The sequence below is a fragment of the Rutidosis leptorrhynchoides genome, unplaced genomic scaffold (assembly GCF_046630445.1).
Source record: "Rutidosis leptorrhynchoides isolate AG116_Rl617_1_P2 unplaced genomic scaffold, CSIRO_AGI_Rlap_v1 contig28, whole genome shotgun sequence".
Lineage (NCBI taxonomy): Eukaryota > Viridiplantae > Streptophyta > Magnoliopsida > Asterales > Asteraceae > Rutidosis > Rutidosis leptorrhynchoides.
The window spans coordinates 83,223-109,757 of record NW_027266525.1 but is presented as its reverse complement, the minus strand read 5'-3'; the positions used below and the strand labels follow the sequence as shown (position 1 = coordinate 109,757).

General features: G+C 29.1%; 1 protein-coding gene and 1 pseudogene across 1 annotated transcript; one reads left to right on the top strand and one right to left on the bottom strand.

Annotated features, from left to right (window-relative positions):
• Positions 1-592: 592 nt before the first annotated feature.
• LOC139882530 (monooxygenase 2-like) lies at positions 593-10,224 on the bottom strand (annotated as a pseudogene).
• Positions 10,225-15,048: 4,824 nt separating this feature from the next.
• Positions 15,049-16,280, top strand: LOC139882528 (stemmadenine O-acetyltransferase-like). Its single transcript, XM_071866831.1, has 2 exons — positions 15,049-15,516; positions 15,630-16,280. Exons 1-2 carry the CDS (start codon positions 15,049-15,051, stop codon positions 16,278-16,280), a joined length of 1,119 nt encoding a protein of 372 aa, XP_071722932.1.
• Positions 16,281-26,535: the final 10,255 nt, after the last annotated feature.

Genomic DNA, 26,535 nt, shown 5'->3' with positions numbered 1-26,535 from the left:
CAGACTTCTGTTATAATTTGTCCCGAAAGTTGATTGTGGATGATGTTTTTAGATAATACCAGCGATTTTGCTTAGTTTGAAAGTCTAGGACATTCATCGGGAGACTCGGACATTTTATTAATAACATTGTTCCCTACTTTATTAAATAAAATAGAGACTTGATTTTATGCTTATTGAACATTTAGAGTGAAACTGGAATATCCGATTATTGAAGTTAAATTTGTAAACATGGATGATTTTTGTTTAATTGTCTCAGTATCAGAAGCTAAGATGTGACGATAATGGCGATCGTACGAATTTGCAGACAAATTTGAAGATAAACAACTTTAACCAAATGGAAGAGTTGAAGGGATCAGAAAGCAGCCAACAATTAATAGGTTATACATCTTTTATTATAGTAAAGATTAAAGAGGACATCATATTCTTTTGTGAAATCTCAAATTCAGTTTTTTGTAAGACCATCTACTCATTCTGTTATACAATATTTTGATCCATACACTTTCAACATCTGCAAAATTCAGATGAATGTATTACCATTATGTTTAACAATCTCTATACAATGGCATTGTATCATCTTACTCTCCTAGAATCTTTAAGAATCTTGTCCAACAATTAGTGGTTCACAATCAAAATTTGTATGTTCCAAAACTGGTCCGAGCCTAACCAGCTTAGGCACGACTACATTGTCTCGAACAGAACACACAATCGGATTCTCCCACTACAAAAGTGAACCGACGAAACTTGCGCAGATCGTTAACGGAAAAATACGAGGCCATCTTTCTTTCCCATATTCTTGTAATGCACTTTCAACTGAATTCGATCCAAACTTGATTGCATTTGCAAGCTTTCTGGCGAGAACTACTGAATCCTCCAAAGCACAACACGCTCCTTGGCCTAGATTTGGAGTCATTGGAAGCCATGCATCGCCGACTAAAACGACGTTACCTTTTGAAGCTGACGGGCTTAGCGTGGGCCACAGCCACCGGTCAACCAATGGCACTCTGCTGATCGTATCAACCGACGAAAGGTTGATTATGTCCTTTAGCTCTTGAGGCCAGTTCTTTACTAGTTCTTTTGCTTGGCTCTTTATAATCGATGGATCAGTGATTTTCGGACCTGGAAGAAAGTATTCCTGAAACATTTTAGAAAACTTGAATGATGTTTGCGGAGCTCTCTAAGTAACTGATTTACCACACCAGTACGTGCACATAAAATTTCTCAACAAGCGTACAACTTGCTAAAAAACCTATAACCCGCTGAACGCGCTCAACAAGCTTGCAACTCGATAAAAGCGTTCAAGAAGCCTACTACTTGCTAAAATCTTTCAACAAACCTACAGCTTGCTGAACGAGCTAAACAAACCTACAACTTGCTAAAAGATCTCAACAAGCCTACAACTTGCTAAAAGCTCTCGACAAGTATTAGATATCTCTTAAAGCGCTCAACTAGCCTACAACTCGCTAAAAAAGCTCAATAGTCAACAAGCCTACAACTCGGGGAAAATTCTCAACAAGCCTACAACTGAATGAGACTTCAGAGATTTTAATAAGCCTACAACTCGGTAAATAAGAGCTTAGAACAATTAAAAGAGCAACCAATACATATAGATACAAATATTAATATCACAAATGCTATATCTCTCAAGTTGGAGAATTTCAAATGGGATATTGGCCAATCACGATGCATGAATCCAAAGTTTTTACCAAAATTCTAGATGTCCCAAATTTAGAAACCCCATTTAGGATTCCCAAATTTGAGATATGCATGACTCGTATGCCTGACATAAAGATTCTACTTCATGATTGTCTCGTGGATGCAAAATCCTAGATTCATGAAAAGGAAAGTTTACGGCTGACCTGGTGAGGGGCTGTTGTAGCAGATAAACCAGTCAACTTTTGTAGGAGAAACAGGAACGTAACCAGCACGCAACCCTTTCCCATAGATGTAGTTAACTCTTGGCTCAAATGGCTGTCCGTCAGGATAATATCCAAGTCCTCTGTATGCACAATGTCCCACATACTGAGGTTCAGAGAAGCCAAGCCATTTAGCAATTGGAGACCGAATCCCATCACAACCAATGACTATCTGTTGAAAAAATATACTTTCTTATTTTTCAGAATTTTCAGAGGATAATATAAATTTTAGTAAGGCTATAAAACAATAATCTGGCACAGGACTTTTGCAAGAATTATGATTTAAAACTAAACAAGGAAGTTGAAATTGCGAAACCTTTGCAAGTAACTGAGTGCCGTCAGCAAGTTTCAAAAGTGTTTCTCCACTTTCAGATTTTTCAATCTCCGATAGCTTTGAGTCAAAACGGACCGAGTTTGATGGAAGTTTATTGGCAAGAGTCTCCAAAAGTATTCTTCTCTCAAAAGCACATACTTCTTGGCTGCACAAATCCAATTTGCAGTTCATATATGAAATCATGAACTATGAAAAAACGTTATGGCTCCGTTCGTTTTGTGCTTGGGAGTTTAGTAAAACAACACACGGGGTATCTGAAGCAAGATCATGCTCCAGGCCCACAAAACAAACACACCCCTATATTCTTACAGAAGGGAGCATAAACAAAAGATTATACTCTTCAGACCTTAAATCTTCATCTTCGAATCGGAAAGTGCGCAGCTCTTTTCCATTTCCTGACTTAATCACCATCCTGCACAGCTGATCCCATCAAAAAGTTAACTAATGGAATAGACACAAGATTAACATAATAATCAGTTAACTAATACTATTTGAATATTTTCACTCATGAAATTGAAAGATTTCCAATCCAGAAAGACAATTATATCGATTTTGGGACACCAGAGCAATTAAACAACCATATGCTTCAAAAAACTGATGTAGAGTATGACGAATCCATCAATTTATACATATATATATATATATTTTTTTTTTATATTCCTAATACAATCTACCTACAAATTCCTCATATTCGCTCCCCCAACCTCCCAAAAGAGAAAATGTTTGCTTGGTAGGCATCAATCTGGATTATAACAACAATCTTCGAAATTTTATCGGTTCGACACGATTTAAAAAGGACAAAAGTAGAATTACCCTCGAATTTCAAGATACTGAGAACGGAGCTCATCCCCAACTCCAATAGCATCCAAAACCCTCCATCCATTCTTGAAAAGAGTAAGTGAAGTCCCACTAGTTCGAATCGACTCAGCTTGCTCGAGCACTAACGATCCTACTCCAAGCCTGCAAAAATCAATCTATCAGTTTAAAATCCACCATTTTTTATTTTTTTTGGGAAAATCGAAATTCAAATTCAAACCTGGCAAGGACAAAGCAGTTGAAAGTCCAGAGATCCCAGCTCCTACAATGACGATATCTTTTTTCACTATCTCCGATTCAGATTTACTGATCGATGCAGAAATGGGTTTAGTTGATGATCTGATTCGAACTCGAAACGAAGAAACATTGATTGCGTACAGAGGAGAGTTTGGTTCAACAGAGATGGAAGAGAGTATGATGTCGCCATTTTCAGTCTAGAGAGAGAGAGGATAATTCTGGAAATTTTGTGGTGATGATGAAAGGTTGAAATTCAACCAGTAGTTTCCCGGGAAAAAACAGTTCATTTCTTTTTCTGGGTAAATTACAAAAGTAACCTCAATTATATGAATATTTAGACTTTGCCCCCTACATATGGTGAAAAGATTCAATTAAGTGCACATAAAACTTAAAAAGGATAAATTTATACCCAATTTAGGGAATTCGGATTTTTGCCATCATGGTTTGAACTTGTCTGTAATGGGCCCATCTTGTTTAATACATGCATTGAAGCTCATGAACTAAGTCTGGGCCTTAATGTTTTTAAATGGCCCATTATTTCTTAATATATATATATATTTTTTAAATAAATTAAATGACGACAAAAAAGTTAAACTAGTTTAGTTTTTGGAAGAAGGTTAATTTTCATACTTAAAAAATAAATAAAGAAAAAAAAATCCAGGTGCGTTAAAACTTTCCGCTTTGAAGAGTATGTGGGAGGATTATGCAGTTTTAACAGTTGCGCCATTTAATTTTCATTATCAAGATTGATAAAATTTAAAAGGAAAAAGAATCAAATTAAATTTACATATTTTAAATATATCAACTTCTTAAACCAGAAACTGTTATACATATCAAATTTATTAAACCAGAAAGTGTTAGTTGAATACTAGAATTGAAGAAAAATGAATTAAATGCTCCATCAATCATGTACTATTAAAGAAAATTATACCACATATATGTCATATAACTCACAAGTCTGAGAGAAACGTGACATGTCACATGCCAATACATATGCATCCAATTAATTATAAATAATTAAATGTAGATGGCAATTATAACGATAACCAAACCATATAACTTAAACATTTTTTTTAACAAAGGAGGGACAATATTATTAATATATTATTTAAGATGTGGTAAAAAAATCGTGTCAGTTAATAATAATTCATGGATAAAATTTATAATTTTTATTTCAAACTATACATAAAACTATGAATATTATTAAAAATGTCGTTCACAACTTCTGGACTCTTATTCATTATTCATGAGTTCGCATTGGTACTATCAGGTAAATTAAGCTAAAAATGAGTTGAATGGTTCGAACAACTTTTGGTGTAATTTCAAGGACATTGTGACTAGCAAGGAACAATTACTTTTGATTTTTTTTAATGAAAGGTTGAGATGATTTCATTGCATATCAGAAGTAGCTACTTAATTGAGATATAGGAATTATTATTTCTTTGAAGTTTAAGGATGGGAAATTATTTGAAGTATATCCGAGCCGATAGGAATAATGTACGAAATACTCCAAATTTTTTTTATTTTAAAAAAAAAAAATTGCATGTACGGACTAAATTATAAAGATTTCTTACGTATTTATGGTAGGTTAATTGGCAAATTTATATGCATGAAATATGCGAGCATGAAAAAAGACTATAACATGAATTAATTAAGTACCATCTATAACATGAATTAATTAAGTACCGTTTTGTTTAGAATCTAGAGAGAGAGAAAAAGAATTATTCTGGAAAATTTGTGGTGGTGAATGGTGATGAAAGGTTGAAATTCAACCACTAGTTTCTTGGAAAAACAGTTCTTTTTTTTGGGTAAATTACAAAAGTTAAAAGTAACCTCTCTTATATGAATATTTAGACTTTGCCCCCTACATAAGGTGAAAAGATTCAATCAACTGAACATAAAATTTAAAGAAAAATAATTTGCTATTTTTACGAGAGCAGTAAGATACTATACCCTTCAATCATATTTAGATATGTACGGGTCATATAAGAAAGATAAAAAATTTGTAATTTTTAGAATTATAAATTTGTTTGTTTGTAAAATATTTTAAATGTTCATACATAAATTTAATGATGTATAATTTTTCTTCAGAATTTATAATTCTCTATATAGAATATAGTTTTGTAAATTTACTAGTAATTTATTTTTATTATAAAAATCTTTAAATTTATATTTAATTATCTATTTTAAAGTTTAAAAATATTATGTATGAGATTATTTAATATATATAATATAAATTTTGAATTATTTAAAGGCATAATATAATCTTTTGAAATAGTATGTTAGATAGAAAAAAAATTAAAAAAAAAAATATTAAGATATTTTAAGCATATAATGAAGAGAATATGATTTTTACATAGTTAAAGATGAAAATCATGAATAATACTAAAATATATGTGGATGTAAATTATTTCATTTCTTTAAGTTTAAAAAGAAATACATTATATGTATATTATTGTGAGTTTACATACTAAAATGACAAAAATATAGATTAATATTTTGAAAATAAATTTAAACAAATATTTTGAAAGTAAAAGTTATATTATACAGATATATATATTGCATTAAAGTGAGTATCAATTTCAAATGGAAAATTTTGATTTTATTTGATTTGAACATATTGATGTGGTGAAAAAAATACATTGAAGACACAAATAAGTATAATATAATTTACTACTATCTCCATTTTAAAATAGTTGATTTTTTGGGTTTTAATGTCATATGTAATTAATCAAGTGCATCAAGGGTATTTTTATGCAAAAAGAAGTTCCCAAACTTCTCCAAATTGAGCAAAACACCATGTATAGTTTAAGAAATGTTGTCATTATAAATAAATATCCTATTATGTCTAATAATTACATATGCCATTAAAATCCAAAATATCAACTATTATGAAATGGAAGGAGTATAGAAAATTATTATGTTGTTTTTATTTTATTTTTTAATATAGAAAAAAATCAGATAATTTTTTTAAATGTATACGATAACATCATGTAGAATAATTAGGTGTAACCGTATAAATTTTTAAATAATATTAATTTTAATATTACGAATCAATAGACTGATATAGAATATAATAAAAAAAAATTGATGTAAAGATATAGAATATTATATTATGATCATATATATTTGGTCTTTTTAATTTGTTAAAACTTTTCATTTAGCTATTAAGTGTTTTAATTTTGAAGTTAAAATCCTTTTTATTTTGAATAGCATATTTAATTTCTGAAAATTAATATGAGATTGACATGTGGCAAATTTATTTTGAAATGGAATTTGATTTGTATAATTACATAGATTTTTATAATCATAAAAAGTTAAAATATTAATATAGAGAAATTATATACAAACAAACAAAATACAAAATAAATATTTTATCTCTTTTAATTTGATAAATAACATTGATAGATACAGTAAAAATGTTGCTCCTCAGCGAATTATCTTTCAAATTTAAAAAGGATAAATTTAGGGAATTCGGATTTTTTGCCGAAACGATCATGGTTTGAACTTGTCTCTGTAATGGGCCCATCTCGTTTAATACATGCATTGAAGCGTATGAACTAAGTCTGGGCCTTAATGTTTTTAAATGGCCCTTTATTATTAATATATTTTTTTAAAAATAAATTAAATGACCACAAAAAAATTTAAACTAGTACAACATAAAAAAATAAAGAAAAAAAAAATCCAGCTAAAAGTTTTTCGTTTTGAAGGGTATGTGAGAGGATGTCTTAGTATGTAGTTTTAACGGTTGTCCCATTTAATTTTCATTATCAAGATTGATGAAATTTTTAAAAAAATCAAATTAAATTTACAAATTTTAAATATATCAACTTCTTAAACCAGAAACTGTTATACATATCAAATTTATTAAACCAGAAAGTGTTAGTTGAATTTTAGAATTGAAGAAAAATGAATTAAATGCTCCATCAATCATCTACCATTAAAAAAAGAGATACTACATATATGTCATAACTCACAAGTCAGTGTTAAAAAAAAAAAAAAAAAAAAATCTCACAAGTCAGTGTTCATCGTATGAGAGAAACGTGACATGTCACATGCCAATACAATACATATACATGCAATTAATTATAAATAATTAAATATTATTTTGAAATTATAATAATTAAATATAGATGACAATTATACTGATAACCAAATTATATAACTTTTTTTTTTTGAAATAACTATATAACTTATACATTCATTTTATTTTATGAATGAGGAACAGTAATATTTTTAGTTAAAATATGTCTGAGACGAGTAGTGTCAGCTAACGATAATTTCTAGATGAAATTTATAGTCCTAAAAACTACATAAAACCATAAATATTATCGAAAATTTAGCCCACAACTCGACTACTATTCATTATTCAAGAGTTCGCATTAATATTCAAAAAAAAGGTTAATTAAGTTAAAATTGAGTTGATTAGTTACAACAAATTTTTGTGTTATTTCATGGACATTGTGACTAGCAAAGTAACAAACTTAATCGATATATAGTTAAACAAATTCAGCCAAAATTGGGGAAATTATCTGAAGTACATCTAGGCATCAATTAAATCCGACCCCGAGAGGAATAATGTACGAACTTACTCCAATTTATAATTTTATTTTATTCTTAAAAAAAGATGCATCTGGCGGACTAAATTAGAAATATTTTTCTCTTTATACGTATTCATGGTAGGTTAATTGACAAAATTATATGCATGAAATATGCGTGCATAATTATTACATGAATTGATTAAGTACCATTTATGGTTAATTAGCTTAATTTCTCGCAAATATTAAGGTGCATTTAGTGAAGGTGAACTCTTTTTGCTTAGCTTAATTCCCTTATTGTCTTTTTTTTTCCCTTAATTGGACACTACAAAAACTTCAATAAAAATATTTGGGATAAAAATAAAAATAACATAACATAACCTTAGAAATCTGCCTTTAAAAAATATGAATGTTTAATGCATATAGCTAGTGTGAAAATTAAATCCCATAGTTTATAAAGTGAGTGTTGGTTGGCACGTAATAAGTCACTCTGTATGCTTTAATATGCTGAAAATAAATAATTAAGATGAAAATTACATATTATCTACTATATTTATTACTACTTCCGTCACAAAATAAATACAAATTTTTTAATATAATTTATATATAAAATTTTGTATCTATTTTAAAACGGAAGAAGTATTTTAATTAATATACGAGGAAACTCAACATGATGAATGTTATATGTAATAATGAGCTGGTACTCGTTGTGGTTGTTTGCAAATTTGCAAATCGCATTCCACTGACCCCCATCTATTCTTCTCCATGCATGTTCCACAAAAGTTAGGGTCAATTCGAAATTAAATAAATTTTATTCCAATTAACTAAATTAAATATTCCATTTAATCCGTTTTAAGCGTCTCGTAATAAAATTTGTGAATTTTTAAAAAAATAATTAGTCATAATAAATTTTGTTTTTCTTATTTATTATTTTAAAGCCATAAATATTTATACAAATAGAATAATTATAATTATAAATATTGAAATTAATATAAAGATAAAATTAGAAAAAATAACTCAAATATACATGAATTTCATAAAACGATATTTAAAATGGACCAAAACGAATTTTATTATACGGTATTTGAAGTGGATCGGATGGACTACGATAACATAAAGCATAATATATATATATATAAAACATAAAGTTTCAGTAATAATGACTTGCACTCCGACAACCTAGCTTGAGGGTTTAAAGATTTTGGTAGTGAGGTTAACGTTAGATAAATCTTGAGCTACCAATGGACGGTTAGCACAAGATCGGATCAAAACAACATAGAGATTTCAACAATGAAATAAATCAGAATAGATTGCAGGGAAAATAAAAACAAAGAACAACTGAAGCACTAAAATATAAATCATAATCATATCTTTTATATTTGATTTGATGCTAATTTAAACTAAGGTTTAAAGTCGGTATCTAAAGTATTTGGACTTAAAAATCTAATTTGGATGATCGGAAATCTAAGTCTCACTCAACCAATGCAACCATAACTTTTGAAACTAAGAAAATAGAATGAAAATGGCTATTTCAATACTTCATACCATTCTGAAAATAAAAGACGATTACAACTTGTTTATATAGGCGTTCACGAGCCTTACCCTAACTGACATGGAATTTAAAATGAATTACAAGCTGTAAAATGTAAAAACTAGAAAAGAAAAATCAGAAATTGTAAAACTAGAAGTGGTATTCTTTTTGCATGATCTCTTCTTTTTCGAATCTTCTACCACACTTTACTTGCTATTCACTTTGCTATTCACTTTAGGGTAATCCACGTTGCATTCAGACAAGTTCTAGAATTCAAACAAGCTCTAGATTTCAAAGTTTAGCATGCAAAAACCATCAATGAACCTTCCTTAATGTTTCTGGATCAACAATTCCAGCTGCAACAACTTCTAATGAAAAGCTCCAATTTCAGTTCATAGCTTCCCAACTCGATCACACATTATGGATTCCCGACCATGTCAGATTAAATTAAGCTTGCAAACTACTTCATAGTAACTAAACGAAGCCACCCATATTGCCAATTTAACTAATCTTATTCATTATTGTAGAAATTGAAATTCAGACATGATTAGTAAAGATAGAACCCTGACCAAATTGGGGTTTTCCGAATGGCTAATTTGCAAAGCAATTGAAGGGTATGTCGTTGCTCCCGACACTTTTCTGAGTCTGTTCCACGGTCGTCTGACCTTCGCAAATTCGCCGTCCGGCCGGTGGGAAGTGATTTCCATTCCCAGCCTCGACGTTTGCAGAATATACACCAAGGTCTCTGAAGTTTTGACAATATGCACCATCACCCTTTTTGTAGAATTTACTTTCTTCTTCATTGTTTAGCTTTCTAATGTTTTGTTTTGATTCTTCTACCTTCAAAATTTTCATTATCAGCCTCGAGATCATCTTTCCGATCAAATTAGTCGAGATCACCTTTTTCTTAGCAGTTTTCTTTCTTTTCAAGTGTGCTTACTTCTTCTGCAAGTCACCATTGTTATTTGCTTTCTTTTTCTCTTTCTTTGATACAACCATCTTTCCTTCAACAATCTCAAGTTTCTCGAGACGATCCAATCCAATTAACTATTTATTTTGGTTGATTTTCGAAGGACCCTATGATTGGTTTATCATTTATTAATCAAGCTGTTGCGGAAAAACATTATAAACATTTTTTGTTAAAAAAAATTGAAAGTAAACGAAATAAATAAGTTTATTTATTTAAGAAAAACCAACCCATTTTTCCATCCAATTCAATCCTTTTTAAGTGTCATATAAAAGAATTAGATTTGATCTACTTTAAAATGTCATTTAGTGAATTTAAGGCAATTTTCAAATTTTTTGTTATTTTTTTTTCCATTCATACTTTTTATTTAATTCACTCTATCAATATATAATCTTATACTATCTCTATATTTGAATAGATGCTATTTTGATCTTTTTTATATATATCAATATTATTAATTTCAATACATAAATTATCTTTATTTTATAATTTTATCCTTTCTCTTTTTCTATTAAAATATTAATTATATGTGTGTAAAGTTAATGGAGGAATAAAAGTAAAAAAAAAATATTGATATTCTCAAAACGTCAATTATCTAAAATAAAAAAAAAAACTCAAAAAAAGTCATCTATTTATATACGAAAAAAATAATTCTCTTGATTAATGATGATAGACAGTTCATTTTTTAAATAACTAATCATTTTTTTTTTATATTCATAATTTTTATTATATGATATTTACGATGGACGGAAGGGAGTAATTATCAAAACCATTACATCTACGATTCGAAGGAGATTTAAGATCGCGCAACCCACTAAAGAATTATAAGTTGGTAAAGTTAATTCATTTGAGACTAATGGTTTCCCCAGCTCCATTTACAAAAACTACACAGACTCCATTAAATTAAGCAATAAGATCTCAATCAGACAGGTTACAACAACTTCAGTCATGAATCAAGTCTACTATATAACCCCCAGCTAACTAAAATCCCAACAAAAAAATGGACCTTAATTTTTGTATTCGATTCATACTGCCATTGGTAAGTTGATTTTCGCAACAGTGAAGGGAAATGAATATTTATTTTCAGAAATAATACCATTGAATATTAGCTTATCGACATATTGATTATTACTCCTTCCGTCTTATTAATACGTGTTTTTTTAATTTTTTAAATACATTCAAAAATATATATATTTATTAATATTAACTGAATATATATATTTTTTAAATGTATAAAAAACTAAAAATACATATATTAACATATACGAAGAGAATATTATTTTATTTTACATTAAGATAAAATTATCATTGCATTATTTGCACATCAATTTCAGCCACATGAAGAAAGGATGAGGATAACCGACTTTTATCAGTTCAGTTAATGTTGGCTAAATATTGATTGTTATTAAGATAACTGATAATCACGTGTTCCTCAATTCCATTAAAAAATATTGAAGAGAATGAACAAAAATGTAAAGAATAATTAAAATTTGACATGTAGTATAAGAGAAAGATAAATTTACTATTTTTTTTTTCTTTTTCTTTTTTCATTTTTATCCATATATTTTCTTATACTACACATTTTATCCATTTTAACCTCAAATAATAAATTTAATTTCAAATAATTTCAGTTGAAAAAAAGACACTCTAAATATTATGCAAATTGCGTTCAGTACAAAATTAGAGCTAGCTAACGATATTGATAAGTTCAAAAAAAAAAGCTAACGATATTGATTGGCATACATAAACAACTAAAAGAACAGAACTTTACAACACTGTTTCTTCTAAGTTCTCACCGACATGCATTGTCTTGCGAAGAGTTTACAAACACAGTTAATCAAAAAAATTTGATGGGTTCATTGTTTTGCTAGCTAAAAAAACAACTTGCGTGTATTATATTATTTCTTATTCTCATCGTTTCAAGTGAAGGATTTATTAAAAAAAAGTGTTGTTTACTTAATATAATAGAACAATTTATTCAAAAACAAGAAAATTACATCCAAAAGTGATCGAAATAAGTGGATAACAATGTGAATTTAAATTGTAATTAGATTTATATTTTTGATTATGAACGAAAGAGGGGAAAAAAAGTGGTGGATTTAATAAGAAAGTATAATAGACAAATATGAAATTAAAAAAAAAAATATTATAATAAATTTATCTCTTTTTTATACTACATGTCAAACTATTGTCTTTTTATATTTATTCTTTATTTTTTTCCTTCACCCGCAATATTTTTCTTTTCCATTATATAATGCCAAGTTCAAATACATCATTTTGGTCACAAATCGCTTCCCTAAAACTAAACACATTAATTTAACACTATTAATTAACATAATTAATATTGGAAGTCGATATGCAAGCCACTATTGCAATTTGTTAATGAAATCAAACTCAGTACTGTTGAACGCAGTGGCGGACCTACGGTTTAGTTGGGGATGAGAGTCCTACCCAATTTTTTGGAAAAAATTTTTTATACTGTATATATAATTTGTGTTCAAGAAAAATTAACAAAAATAGTTGTGGTGTAGTGGTTAGTGCTCATGTCTTCACTCCACACATTTTGGTTCGAATCTCAGCCATGGAAAAAAGCCAGCAATTTATATTTTTCACCCTCTTTCATTTCAAAATAATTTTTCTTCTCAAAAATTAAATAAAAAGAATTCATTCAAATTAAATCTCATACTAATGTATTTTATATTTCCTTTTCAACATATATTTTTTATGGTATTTATTATTTTTATTTGTGGTTAATAATTCTTTATGTGGAAAATAAAATATATTATCTTTCTTACATTCAGTTTTGATGACTTTCATATAATCATTGACTATTTGTTAGCTCATATATTTTTTGGTATATATTTTTTGATAGATATGCAATAGAATTATGTGTTATTTAAAATAATATTTAGTATTACAATAGTAAAATAGCGAAAAAAAAAATTTAAATTAAAAAATCAGTTTATGATAAAAATTTAGGATGTATCTACGTGTATGGTGTTCCGAATACAGAGTTTCCATCTATTTCAAAAAAAAAAGTTTTATATATAATTTGTATTGCAATTTTTATTTATAAATATTGAAGTGGTGTGGGATACAATTATTATATTATAAAAATATTTGTTTTTCGGATCCAAACCCGTTAATTAATGAGAACTATAATTTCATTAGTAATTTTACCTCAATTATTATATTTTTTCATTTATAAAAAAAAAAAATATTTTCTATTTTTCGGTCCTACCCGATACTCCATTCTGGATCCGCCCTTGATTGAACGTAACTTGGCCTTCATTTTGTTTTTATTTACTAAGGAGGAGCTGAGATTTTATTAGAATTATCATAACCAATCAAATTGAATCGAGTCAATTTTTAATAACTTTCAGATTAAATTTCTAACCTTTTAACTTTTAAATTAAATTGGATAAGATTGTTAGTATTATTAAAAACATTATTCTCAGCTCGTCTACGAATTATAACTTTGCGCTCATCGATTGGTAATACGTAAATCACTTGAATAAAACAGACTTTCCCTTTCCAAATCATAGTTCATTATTTTGGACAATAAATTTATATTTTTGGGCATTTGCATGATTACGGAAATGATGTCCTAGTTTAGCATATAATAAATTTTTGGACAAAATCACCAGAATTAAAAACTTACCAAAAATTGCAAGTGCTTAGGACTACCAAACCCTATTGTTTCCAAAACAGGCTGTTAACTGGTTTAATTAGTACATCATATCAATCAATTGTGAAGTTATATTTTAGCTAAAAACAAATTTGAAATCGTAATAATACAGAATTAATTAAAGCAAACTTCTTTATCAATCATCATTAACTCAATTACTACGACTTTTAAGACATGTAATTTAATGAGGGTCGTGTTTTCGTAAGTCCTCAAACCTAATGGTTGGCGAGACGATGAGATATCCATCCCACTCGTATAGGAGAACGAAGCATATCATATCATATCATATATATATATATATTTATATATTAAAACGTAATTACTGTCGAATTTTGAGTGTGGGGAATTGCAATCTTTGACAGTATTAGACCTTTTGTTTTATTTTAGAATTATTTCTTGTCTAACCTAATCTTATGCTTACTACACAATTAAATGATCTTGTCTTTTCCCATGAGATTCAAAGCAATGACTTACTGTATTTTTTATTTTATTTTTATTTTGAGGATAATGACTTACTGTATATATTATATATATATATTATATCCACTTAATTAATTCATCGCCACAATAATATCAAAGTTTTTCTTTTTTATGCTCAAAGTTTAATTATATATACATATTTAAGCAACTTAATTGTCAAGTATTTCGATATATCTCAAATTTAGAGATACTAAATGAACTATTGATTAATTAATATTAATTTGTCTATCATCATTCATACCATACATATGAATTGTCTGAATGTTAATATGACATGCATATATATAAATATAACAAAATATATATACTTACATTTGAAATCAATTAGTAATATGGATTTGTTTATTTCACAACAAAAATCATTTTGTTAATTTTAATTTGGGGGAGGCTATACTGTGTCACGTCATTCTTACCTAATTGTAGTAATTAGATAGAAAAATCCACTTGGAGTTGTGCAAGCTAGCTATAAATATATATCAGCCAGAAGTACATCACATATCAACCATTAACCTCAACTTCTCCAAAAAACAAAAACAAAAACAAAATGGCAATACCAACTGCTAATCTATCCCATAATCTTCAAATTGAAGCGGTGCAAACTTGCCCACCACGAAGCGTCACCGCCGAACCTCGGCCAACGCGCCGCGTATCGGTGACGGACGACCTTGCTGGAACCGGGATCTTCTCAAAGTGCCTTAATATGATACTTTACTACAACAAGAGTACGGAAGAGGATACTGGTTACTTAGTTGCTGGCTGGTTCAAAGAGTCATTAGGAAAAGCCATGTCAGATCTCCCCATGCTAAGCGGTCGATTTAGGGTTCCGGCAAAGGGAGGAGAACCGGCAGTTGTGGCTAATGACTCCGGTGTTCGACTTCTAGAAGCAAAAATTCCAATGAGTTTGAATCAATTCATGGATTCTAAAGATAAGGAAGATATTGAAGCTAAACTTGTGTTTTGGAAAGACATTGATGAAGAAATTCCTCAATATAGTCCTCTAGTCTATGTTCAGGTATACATTATTTATTATTATATTACTTGCATTACATTAATTAGGATTTAATTTTGTTTCGTAAAGAATTATAAATTCTGTAATTTTCCAATAATTTATTGATTAATTTTCAGGTGACAAATTTTGAATGTGGAGGGTACGCAGTTGGAATCACTTGTAGCATTCTTTTGGCAGATTTATTCATGATGAGCGATTTCCTACATAGATGGGCTAATATTCACAGCAAATTAATGGAACAAATTGGAGAAAAAAATAAAGTTGTGCCATTATTTTATTTCCATAATGATGAGAAATCCAAACTCATTCCAACAATCTTAACTAATTCGGATCAGAGGAAAAATGGAAGCCAAACAATCATCTTCAAGAATGTCGTTGCTCGAGAAAATCCCGGTTTCGAGACTGAACCCTACAAGAATCTATCGTTTCAAGCAATTAAGAAAGCCGAAAAACAGATCGGCGTCAAAATTGGACCGAAAATTTCTCTTATCGTTCAAGTATCGACCGATATGATGAAGATAGGAAGCTTTCAGAAAGATGAAGATGAAATTATTGTCGGATCGAAGAGCAATGGAAATTATGAAGATGTGCTTTCTAATGCTAGGTGGGAAGAACTTGGAGAAATCTGTTTCCATGAAAATAATAAACCGGATTATGTTTCGTATTGGATCGGTTCAAAACATGGCGACGATGCGATTTTGATGGCAATTCCATCACAAGACAAAGGTTTACATGAAAAGAGATTCGTCCTATCAGTTCCTAATTGATTATGATCATAAGAGTTGACAAAAGTAATTAATTTCGAGGCCATTTCGTTGATAATATGGGTGTTATAAAGTATGAGAGTAATTGAAATTGTGTGATGTTTTTAAATATTTTATTTCTTAATTTTATTTCTTTGGATAATATTTCTTAATTTTTTATGATGTATTGTACTAATAATCACATTGAAAATTAATTGTTACACTATTACCTCGTGATGGAATTCAATTAAGAACCGGTCAAAAAAGTCCAAATGATCACATGCCTTGTTTAACATTAAACCATCACATTCCATTTTCGACCGAATGGCATTAATTTTGGAACCGGTCAAAAGTCATCTCCAGAATCCAGTTATGTAACAACGGTGGTAAAAGACGATAGTTCGACATATTCCACTTCTATAATGCAATTACTTTATCATTTTTATTAACATTTTGTGTGAATGGTGGATGGTTTATATTTAATTATGATTTTTATATATTTTTAATGTATTTTTTATAATTCGTCTCAACAGTAATTTAGCATAGATGATCATATTTTTCAATAGTATTTATAATTTTATTTAATTTAAAAAATTAGTGTTTTATTTAAAGATTATTTTTAATTAACACAATCAAATTTTACCATTTAAATTTTAATAATAATATTTTCCTACTCTATAATAAAATGATTGAATAATTTCAAAATTGGTTCACATCGTCGAATAATCTTGTTAGGAAATAGATCGAGGCCAGGGCATAAGTTTTTCTCAAATATGGTTGTACAACGTTGCCAAATAAACTATATAATGTCGACTGTTTTTTTAGTGGAAAACGAATCATAATTTTATGGCAATTAAATAAATGCGACAAACATTTAGCCAAACCTCCTAAATCAACTCCTGAAGCCTACCATCTACCACTGATCAATTACATGAATTCTCTATTGACGATTATTTCAATAGAAATTTCCTTAAAATCTTTTTGGTCAATTCATGAATAATTTATTGTGTAAAACTTCATTTTCCCTCTTTATTTTTAACAGTAGCCCCGAAAATTTAATCCTACAGAAGGTTTATCATGAATTTTAAAATATTAGTAATATATATGTTATCCTTTTTTCTGTACTACTTAATTATTAAAGGATTCTTTCATTACCACTTTTCATTATACCATTAAAAGCATTTTAGTGTCGGCTCAGCGTTAGACGTTGGGGGTTGGGTTGCTCCGCGGCAAATTTTGCAACTCTATCCCTCTCTATATATACTAATATATATTAGTCAATGGGTCCGTCCGTGGGACGGAAAGTCCGTAACCTTTAAAAATAAATAATTTGAATATATTATAAAAAAATTATATAGTAATTATTTGCATTAAACATTATTAAATTTATGTCAAATATTATATCAAAAGAAAATTATTTTAACTTTAAATCAATTAAAATTATTTTGATTTTGTTTCAAAATCTACAATCCTATTAGAATTAAAAATTTATTTTGTTTGAAAAATAAGATATGTCCGTTTTAATTAATAATAGGAAAAACATATAGCGGATTTTTATTAGGAATAATAGTTTAATAAAAAATTTGAAAAAAATAATATATATTTTAATTTGATTAAGAATAAATTTTTTTAGCAACATATTCGTTTAAATAGGAAAAAAACAAGATATGCCCATTTTAATTAGGAATAGAAAAAATAATAATGAATTTTAATTAGAAAAAATTGTTACATAAAAAAATTAGAAAAAAATATACTGTATTATAATTTTATTAGGAATATATTTTTATTGTATTTTGATTTCCTAATTAGAATAAAAAAATTCATAAACTTAAAATTGAAATTTGAAACCTAATTAAACTCAAAGTTCTAAATGAGGAATATAGTTTAATAAAAAAATTAGAAAAATTAATATATATTATGATTTAATTAGGAATAATTTTTTTAACAATATACTCGCTTGAATAGAAAAAAAAATGTGTCTATTTTAGTTAAGAATAGAAAAAAAGAATATAATGAATTTTTATCAAAAAAATTGTTTGATAAAAAAATAGAAAAAATATAGTGTATTATAATTTTATTATGATTTTTTTAAAATAATGGATAGGAAATTGACTAGAAATAAAATTATTATATTAAGAAAAAGTAATCGGTAGAATTTTATTAGGAATCATTATGTTTTTATTGTATTTTATTTTTTAATTAGAAAAAAAAAATATCATTGACTTAAAATTATAACTTGAAATCTAATTAAACTCAAATTTTTTATATACATGTGTCAAATTAATATTCGTTAATAAAACGCCATATGTCGGATGTTAATTTGACAATAAAATTTGCAATTAAATTACAATTGGAACAAATTGAAAAAGTCTCTCTATTGTCTATAAGTAGATTAAAAAAAAAAATTTAAAAAAACACCTTTAACCATCTTATCTTATTTTGTATATTATGATAGGAAGAAAAAAAATTAACTATTCCACCAATCAAAACGTGACTCAATAATTAAGATATTTTCTTCATCAGAAGATCATGTGTTTGAATTTTTAGAAGAGTGGATTTTGAATAAATAGATTTATATTAAAAATATATAAAAAAAAAAATTGAGCTATTACAATCGTAGATGATTGTTTATAAGATAATTGAGGAGGGAAAAATATTTGTTCAATGTACGTCCAATTAATTCCTTCTCTATCGCGCCTTTTAATCGCTCTAAATACAGCATTAACACTCGTATTACATGCCTTAATTTTATTTTCTCTGATGCCTAAGATGCATGCATATATTGAACTTATTATATAGTAGTATATATATAAGTCACTTTTATTAATTAATGCCATAGAAATACAATATTTAGGATATTACTTACTACATCTAGTAGGAATACATTAATTTGTATAGTTTGATGTATTCACTAGCTAACTATAGTCTAGAACTTCCGGTCGAGAAATAGAATGCATACAATATCCAGTACTGTTGATCTCTGCACCTACTAGCAAAAAAACTAGCAATGGAGCAACTATGACCAACTTCAACACTCTCGTGTCTTGTCCTCATGGCTAGCTGTTAGATCATTCAAATACATGTTTACAAAATATTGTAAAATTACACTTATAATAATTAAACTAATTAATTTAAGTTTGCTCGACAAATATTTTCTACATGCACCTCAAAATCATAGCCATTACGAAATCCAGAGCAATGAGATTATTTTTTTCTCCCTGCTCTGACTTTCGTCATTTTTACTCTAATAAACAAGGTTAGGGCTGTACGTATTCTTCAGAAACATGTTGATCTTCATGTTCGGTCTTGTATTCATGTATTTCACAAAATCACAATTAAATTAAATTAAATTAAATTCATTGATATGACTAACAGAATACTTAAAAATAATTAAAATGATAGAAAAAAATTGCAAATAAATATACTTATCTATACGTACCTTTCAGAAAGAATGGAATTGGATCTAAAATAAGCGTGCCCACAAGCAGCCTGCAGTATACGTTATAATAAGGATATTGGAAATTAAATTAAGCATAAAAATCAAGGCTAATATTGGCTTGACAGTCTTTCATTTTTGCATTAAATTTCACATAATAAATAAATCTTAAAGCTAATTTGCCATTAATATTTCGATTAAGCCATCATTCATTGCCAGCTTAATTGTGTTTATCTATTTTAAGGATATCACCGGCTTAATATTAATTGCGAATATTATTGGATGAGTTTTTTACTTTCTTTTTATATTCGTGAGGATATTAGAACCTTCGATATCAAGAAGAGGAAGGCATTATCATAATTATAGCTATAAGTTAACGGGCATGTCCGTTGGACGAAAAGTCTGTACCTATCAAAATTAATATATCATATAAAAAAATTATATAATTATTATTTATATTAAACATTATTAAATCTATGTCAAATATTATATAAAAGGTAATTGTTTTAACTCTATATCAATTATAATTATCATGATTTTACTTCAAAATCTACAATTCTAAAATTAAATTTTTTTTTTTTCAAAAGTAATAAACATAAAAAAGTAAAGTTACATATTAAGATTTGATTTCATAATAACATTTATAATTGCATCCAATCAATTTAATTATTTCTATTATTTCAAAAATAAGATATGTCCATTTTAATTAAGATTAGGAAAAGAAATATAGCGGATTTTTATTAGAAATAACAGTTTAATAAAAAAATTAGAAAAAAATAATATATATTATACTTTGATTAGGAATAAATTTTTTAATAATATCCTCGTTTGAATAGGAATAAAGAAGACATGTCCGTTTGAATTAGGAATAGAAAAAAAGAATATAATAAATTTTAATCAGAAAAAAAATTTATAAGAAAATTAAAAAAATATATAGTGTATTATAATTTTAATAGGAATATTTTTAAAAATAATAGTTAGAAAATTGATTAGGAATAAAAATATTATATTAGGAAAAATTAATTGATAGAATTTTATTAGGAATTATTATGTTATTATTCCGTTTGGATTTCCTAATTAGAATAGAAAAAAAAATTATATCATTGACTTAAAATTGTAACTTGAAACCTAATTAAACTCAAAGTTCTAAAATACATGTGTCAAATTACTATTCATTACCAAAATATCATATATCGGATGTTGATTTGACAATAAAATTTGTATTTGAATTTGCAGTTGGAATAAATTTAAAATTAAAACTCTTGCTATTGTCTATAAGATTTGACCATCATCGTCATAATTTTGTGAGTCTTTGGGTTAACTTGCGGCGTGTAATGAATATTAGTAGAGCACACACAAATCCATTTGAGTTCTGATACCATTTTCAAATGCATCTTATCTTATCTTGTTTGGAAATCGAAGGACTTGCTAAGTTCAGCTTGACTTCGAAAAAGTGTCAAGACTTTTGAGTTTCATGAAACGTCGTCAACTCAACGAGTTACATTTCTTGATTTTCTTGTGAGTTTCATGAAACGTCGTCAAAGAGCCGAATTGAAAAAACTAGCAATAGGATGGTCTTGTCAATTTGTTGAGATTGCTTCTTATAGAGAAACAACTCGTATTATGTGGTTGTTAACTAGAGCAATGGAGTGTCGTGCGAAGGCTGTCACTCTACGTCTCAATATTCTTCCGGATGCGGGTCTACTCGTTTTGCCTATGGACATGTTCTGAGGATCTAGATCAATGGATCTCGTCTGTTTGCAAGTGTTTGGAGGCATTAGACCTCGTACATGTATGTGGGTTAAAGAGGTTTAAATTATCGTGCCTATCCCTTGTGCGACAACAGATTCGACAGTGCAAATTAGATTATTTTTGAAATCTCGACACAATGACTTAAAAGATATTAAAATATTTTTCGCCTTTGATGATTCTCATAGTATAAGCTCGTCATTGAATGTAAATACTCCAAACTTTTGACTCTGTGCTGCTCTGGAGATAAATATTGTCGTGTGACAATTGTATAGAAAAATTGCAACTATTTTGGAACAAAAGTAGTAGTTAATTATCGTTTTTCTTTGAGAAAAATTAACTTAGGTGGAGTGCATTTTTTTAGAGAACACCCCTAGACTCGGAACAAACATCTGGAAATGATTTCAAATTTTAAGATTGACATAATTTTGCGTTCAAGGATGGACTGGAGGAGTTGAAGATAGATAATCTTGGAGGGAAGAACCAAGAAGGGTTGATTGAGTATTTGCTTGACAAGCTTAATAAGCTGAAGAAGATGACAATTTTATCCAAACATTCTATGCCGATAAGAATTGCGCACAAAGTGATCGATACAACATCAAAGAACGGAGCAGATTGCCATACACAAATGGAGACAGTGTTGTACTTGCCCTTAAACCGACATTGTCTTTAGAAGAAGACTGCGGCGAAAATATTCAAATTACAGAGCATGATAAAGGGATTCGATCCTTTTACCTTTGTTATTCAGGGCGTGAGTGGTTTTCATGTCTTAACGATTCATGATGTTTGAAGCTATAGCCAACAGTTATCTTCCAATGTCTGTTATGTTATGAAGGATTTTAGTTATATATGTATTTAGCAATTTTGGGAATAGCAATTCTTACTATTTGACCTTTAGCAAAAACTGTTTAACGGCTTGATTATACTTTTGTTTAGCATGTGGCATTTGTTTTGGAGAACAATTTCCTGCAACCTTACATGTTGTCTAGTTTTATATATATGTTTACTTTCACGAAACAATTCTGGATTTTTATTTGTTTTGGAGATTTGAATAGGCTTTCTAACTATGTACTCCGTATATGTTTATTTTTGATATTTCAATTATCATCGGCAATAAAAAATAGCATTAATTTCTAAAACTTTTAAATTTTATTTTTAATTCTTGCATTTTTTATATATATCAAAAAAATATAATTGACTATCTCATAGTATCACTAATCCTAAAAGCAATGAGCGTGTTCGATTACTTTCTTTCTTATAATGTAATCGTATTTATTTAGAGATGTAAACTCCCATTGTTATTTTTTTTTTTAAATGGCATTAATTTCTTGGTTCTTCTACAAGCGGCTCTTTTTTTTTTCTTTCTTTTTCTAAACTAAAGGACAATAGTCAGAGAACAGAAGTCTTTACTAAAATGATGAGTAGACCTAGAAACAAAAAGCCAAAGAAAGCTACCATTCAATTTTGGGTTTTAGTGGACAGTATATAATTTTGTGTTCTAGTTTCTTGTCGTTAAGCCTATAGCTAAGGTTTCAAAATAATACACCGAGTAGTGATGGACTTTAGCGCAACTAGTGGCCCCAATTTTTTTCGTACAATCTGATTTAGATCCGAGTCATTTTTTCTTGTACAAGTTTATTACTCAATTTATAAATATTGTACAAGGAAATTTCTCCAAAATCATGTTATACTCGACATTCTTTTACCACTAACTCTAGAGTTAGTGTTAGGCTTACAAACTTTACACTGTTTAATAGTTGAACCTTGCTGAATTTTAAAGGTTGTTCGTTGTAGTTACTTAGCACTGGCATTTCAATTTCATAATAACATCCAAGTCTAAAATAAAGGCGAGCTTTGACGTAACTGGTAAGTTGTTCGTTTATGGCCTGAAGATCAAGAGTTCGAACTTTATGGAAACAACCTATTTGTAAATTGTAAGAGAAAGATTAGGTACATTGATATCATCCCTCATACCGCGAGTTCAAGCCCGGAAACGACCTTTTTACAAATTGCAAGGATTGATTCCATACATAGACTCTCATACTGCTTTTGGGGCCAGCCATATAACTCTTCAGGGTTTTCCCTTTATCCAAGTCAAATATCGGCCAGAAAGTCATGAAACAAGTTGAAGACTTTGGCAGTGTTGGCATGTCCTTTTAATAAATAAAGAAAAGGCTAAGATAGAAAAAGGCATAATCGATTCTTTCTCATGTCATATATTTCATTTAGGACAAGGAATCCGATGCTTTTTATGCATTTTTTCATGATGAAGTGACACGAGAACTCTTCTAGGATTTCTTTTAGCACACAAGAATCTCACATTTCCTACTCAAAGTAGGATTTCATCACGTATTTTTTTCATCGTTTCTAGAGGTGATGAACTGATTCTTTGCATCTACTTGTATCAAATAGAATATATACGTGATGAAAGTAGATTACAAACGATGTTATTTCAATATTTTATCATTTTTATTTGCAAGATACTATGAATTACGAAAAAATTATTATTTGCATATTGTGTAACACGTCAGCATTTACACATACATATCAAAATTCCACAAATATAATATTTGAAAAGTGTGTAAAATAAAATATCAATTTTACACTTTTCACTTAAAGATTCACAAGAAAATATAGTAATATATATAATTAGTTATCTTTGTGGTCATGATCATAACGATTTTATATGTAAACGTGGTCCACAATGTGACATAAGAACTTCTCTACATTATGCTCTTAATTTGCCCGATAATTTAAATTTTATTGGAGTCCGAACAATTTATTTTTGTCAAGATTTTATGTTTCTAGACTTTTCTATTTGCGTAATTGCATTCAGCCTGTAATGATGGAATAATTAAATCTAGGATATTTCTTGATTGAAAATCTCTATAAGAGGAGAGGAAACCACAAACTATTTACATTACCTGGTTATTGATCAGCCTCTTTGTTTCTATACCAATCCTATCTCTGTCTTACACTCACAAGCACAAAGACACGCAGAAAAACACATTTATAGGTATTTATTTGTAGGGCTAACATACCATGTGAATATCTCTATCACACACACATGTAGAATTTTGTCTCAAAAAAGAATTGTCCCCACAAACCAAGCTGTTCTTCCATTACTTGAAAAGAATTGCCCCATTCTAAAAAACCTTTTTTTCTTTCTTAGGCAGTCCCAATGAAACACATGATCCAAAGTATATCTCACATTGTCATGATGAAGCAACTATTCCTATACCATTCTTAACTTATCTCTTTACAATATCTAACAATTTAAAGTTAATTTCTTCCACATATTACTTATCTACTATATACCTCCCAACCAATTGCATTTGAGCATATTCAGCTCTGTCCATCTACCCATCAAAATTTTCCAGCTACCCTTATTATGAGCTAAATGTAATGTGGAAATTTATTACAAGTTATGAATTGCAACTTTTCATTAATACATAGGCCATGAAATTTCACATTGCGCAAAAGCCTACCTTTTTAAGTCAATATTAAATGTAGCATTAAAAAAAAGGTACATTATATGTGTTTCTCCTTCAATAGTATGTCTAAAAATGAAAACTTTCAAAGTCCCAAAAGAGAATAAAATTAGCAATTGAAGCCAAAGTTGCAAACTTTGACTCAAAGAAACACTCTCACACACACAATGCAATTGCTATTCATAAATTTAACCAACATAAAAAACAAGAATCACAATATATCTCTTATTCATCTAAGTCAAAAAAAGAAGAAAAAAAATGCTACACAAGAAATGTGACATACAAATAAATCTCCATATATATGTCATCCATTCTCTCAACAAATCACAAAACAATGCAGCACAATAAAGAAAAATAAAAACTAAATAAAAATGAAAATGAAAGAAAGTCTAGCAGGAGTAATGCCAATTCATGAAAAGAATAGACAAAATATATAAATTATCTCTACATATAATATTTTTTCTAGACAAGTAAAGCCAATGCAGCTCCTCCAAACAATGCTACAAAGTGCATGCTGCTTCTGTGAACAAAACCTGAACCGGCCGGGTTCGATTCCGCTGTAGGCGATCCCATAGGACTCATTGATGAGGGACTCATTGAACTCATCGGGCTCATTCCCATGGATGGGCCGGAGGCGGTCGGACTCATTCCTGGTTCAGGAGGTGACAATGAACTCATTGGAGTCATCGAACCCATAGGAGTCATTGAACCCATTGGAGTCATTGATGGGCTAGTTGGCATCATGGTGGTCGGAGATGGTGCCATCATGGTGGTAGGTGGTGGCGTCATCATGGTGGTCGGTGGTGGAGTCATCATGGTGGTAGGTGGTGGTGTCATCATTGTGGGTGGTGGTGGTGGTGGTGGCGGCGGCGGTGGTGGTGGTGGTGACATGGTGGGTGGTGGTGGTGACATGGTTGCCCCGCCGCCGCCGGTGGAAGTTGGTGGCATTGATGTTGGTGAAGAAGCCGGACTTTGAGCCATGGTGGTCGCTATAAACATTGACAGAGATAGTAAAAGCATTGCACGTGCGAAAGACATAGCTAAGCTCTTATGTTCAACTGAAAGTTGAACAATGTAAAGAGAGAGAGAGTTTTGTTTTGTGAGGTATGGGAAAATAATAGTAGCACTAAGGTTGATATATAGAGGAAAGGAGATTTTTATCTTAACCAATGAATGTATGGTTTTTTGTACAACTGACACGTGTGTATATAACATTTAGAGATGATAATGTATTGTTATTATGTGTTGTGTGTGATCACTACTAAGATGTCAACACATGAGTGGCTGGATGGATGTTCTTGTTGGTACCCACACAACACAAATCATTAAGAATATTTTTTCTTTCTTTCCCCTCCCCAAATTTTCTAAATTAATAATTTCATAGCCTCAATCTCAAATTTACCCTTTCTAGATTAGTTAGATACCGTTCGATTTGGATGATCTGGTATTGTTACAGATACAAAATAAACACATTCTTATCTTCTTTCGTTAATATCAAATATTTTGCTCCTCATTCAAGACGAATACTCCTGTATTGGTTAATATCGGATACAATATTACAAGACATTATAAGGTATTTTACACTTATATTTATAGATTATAA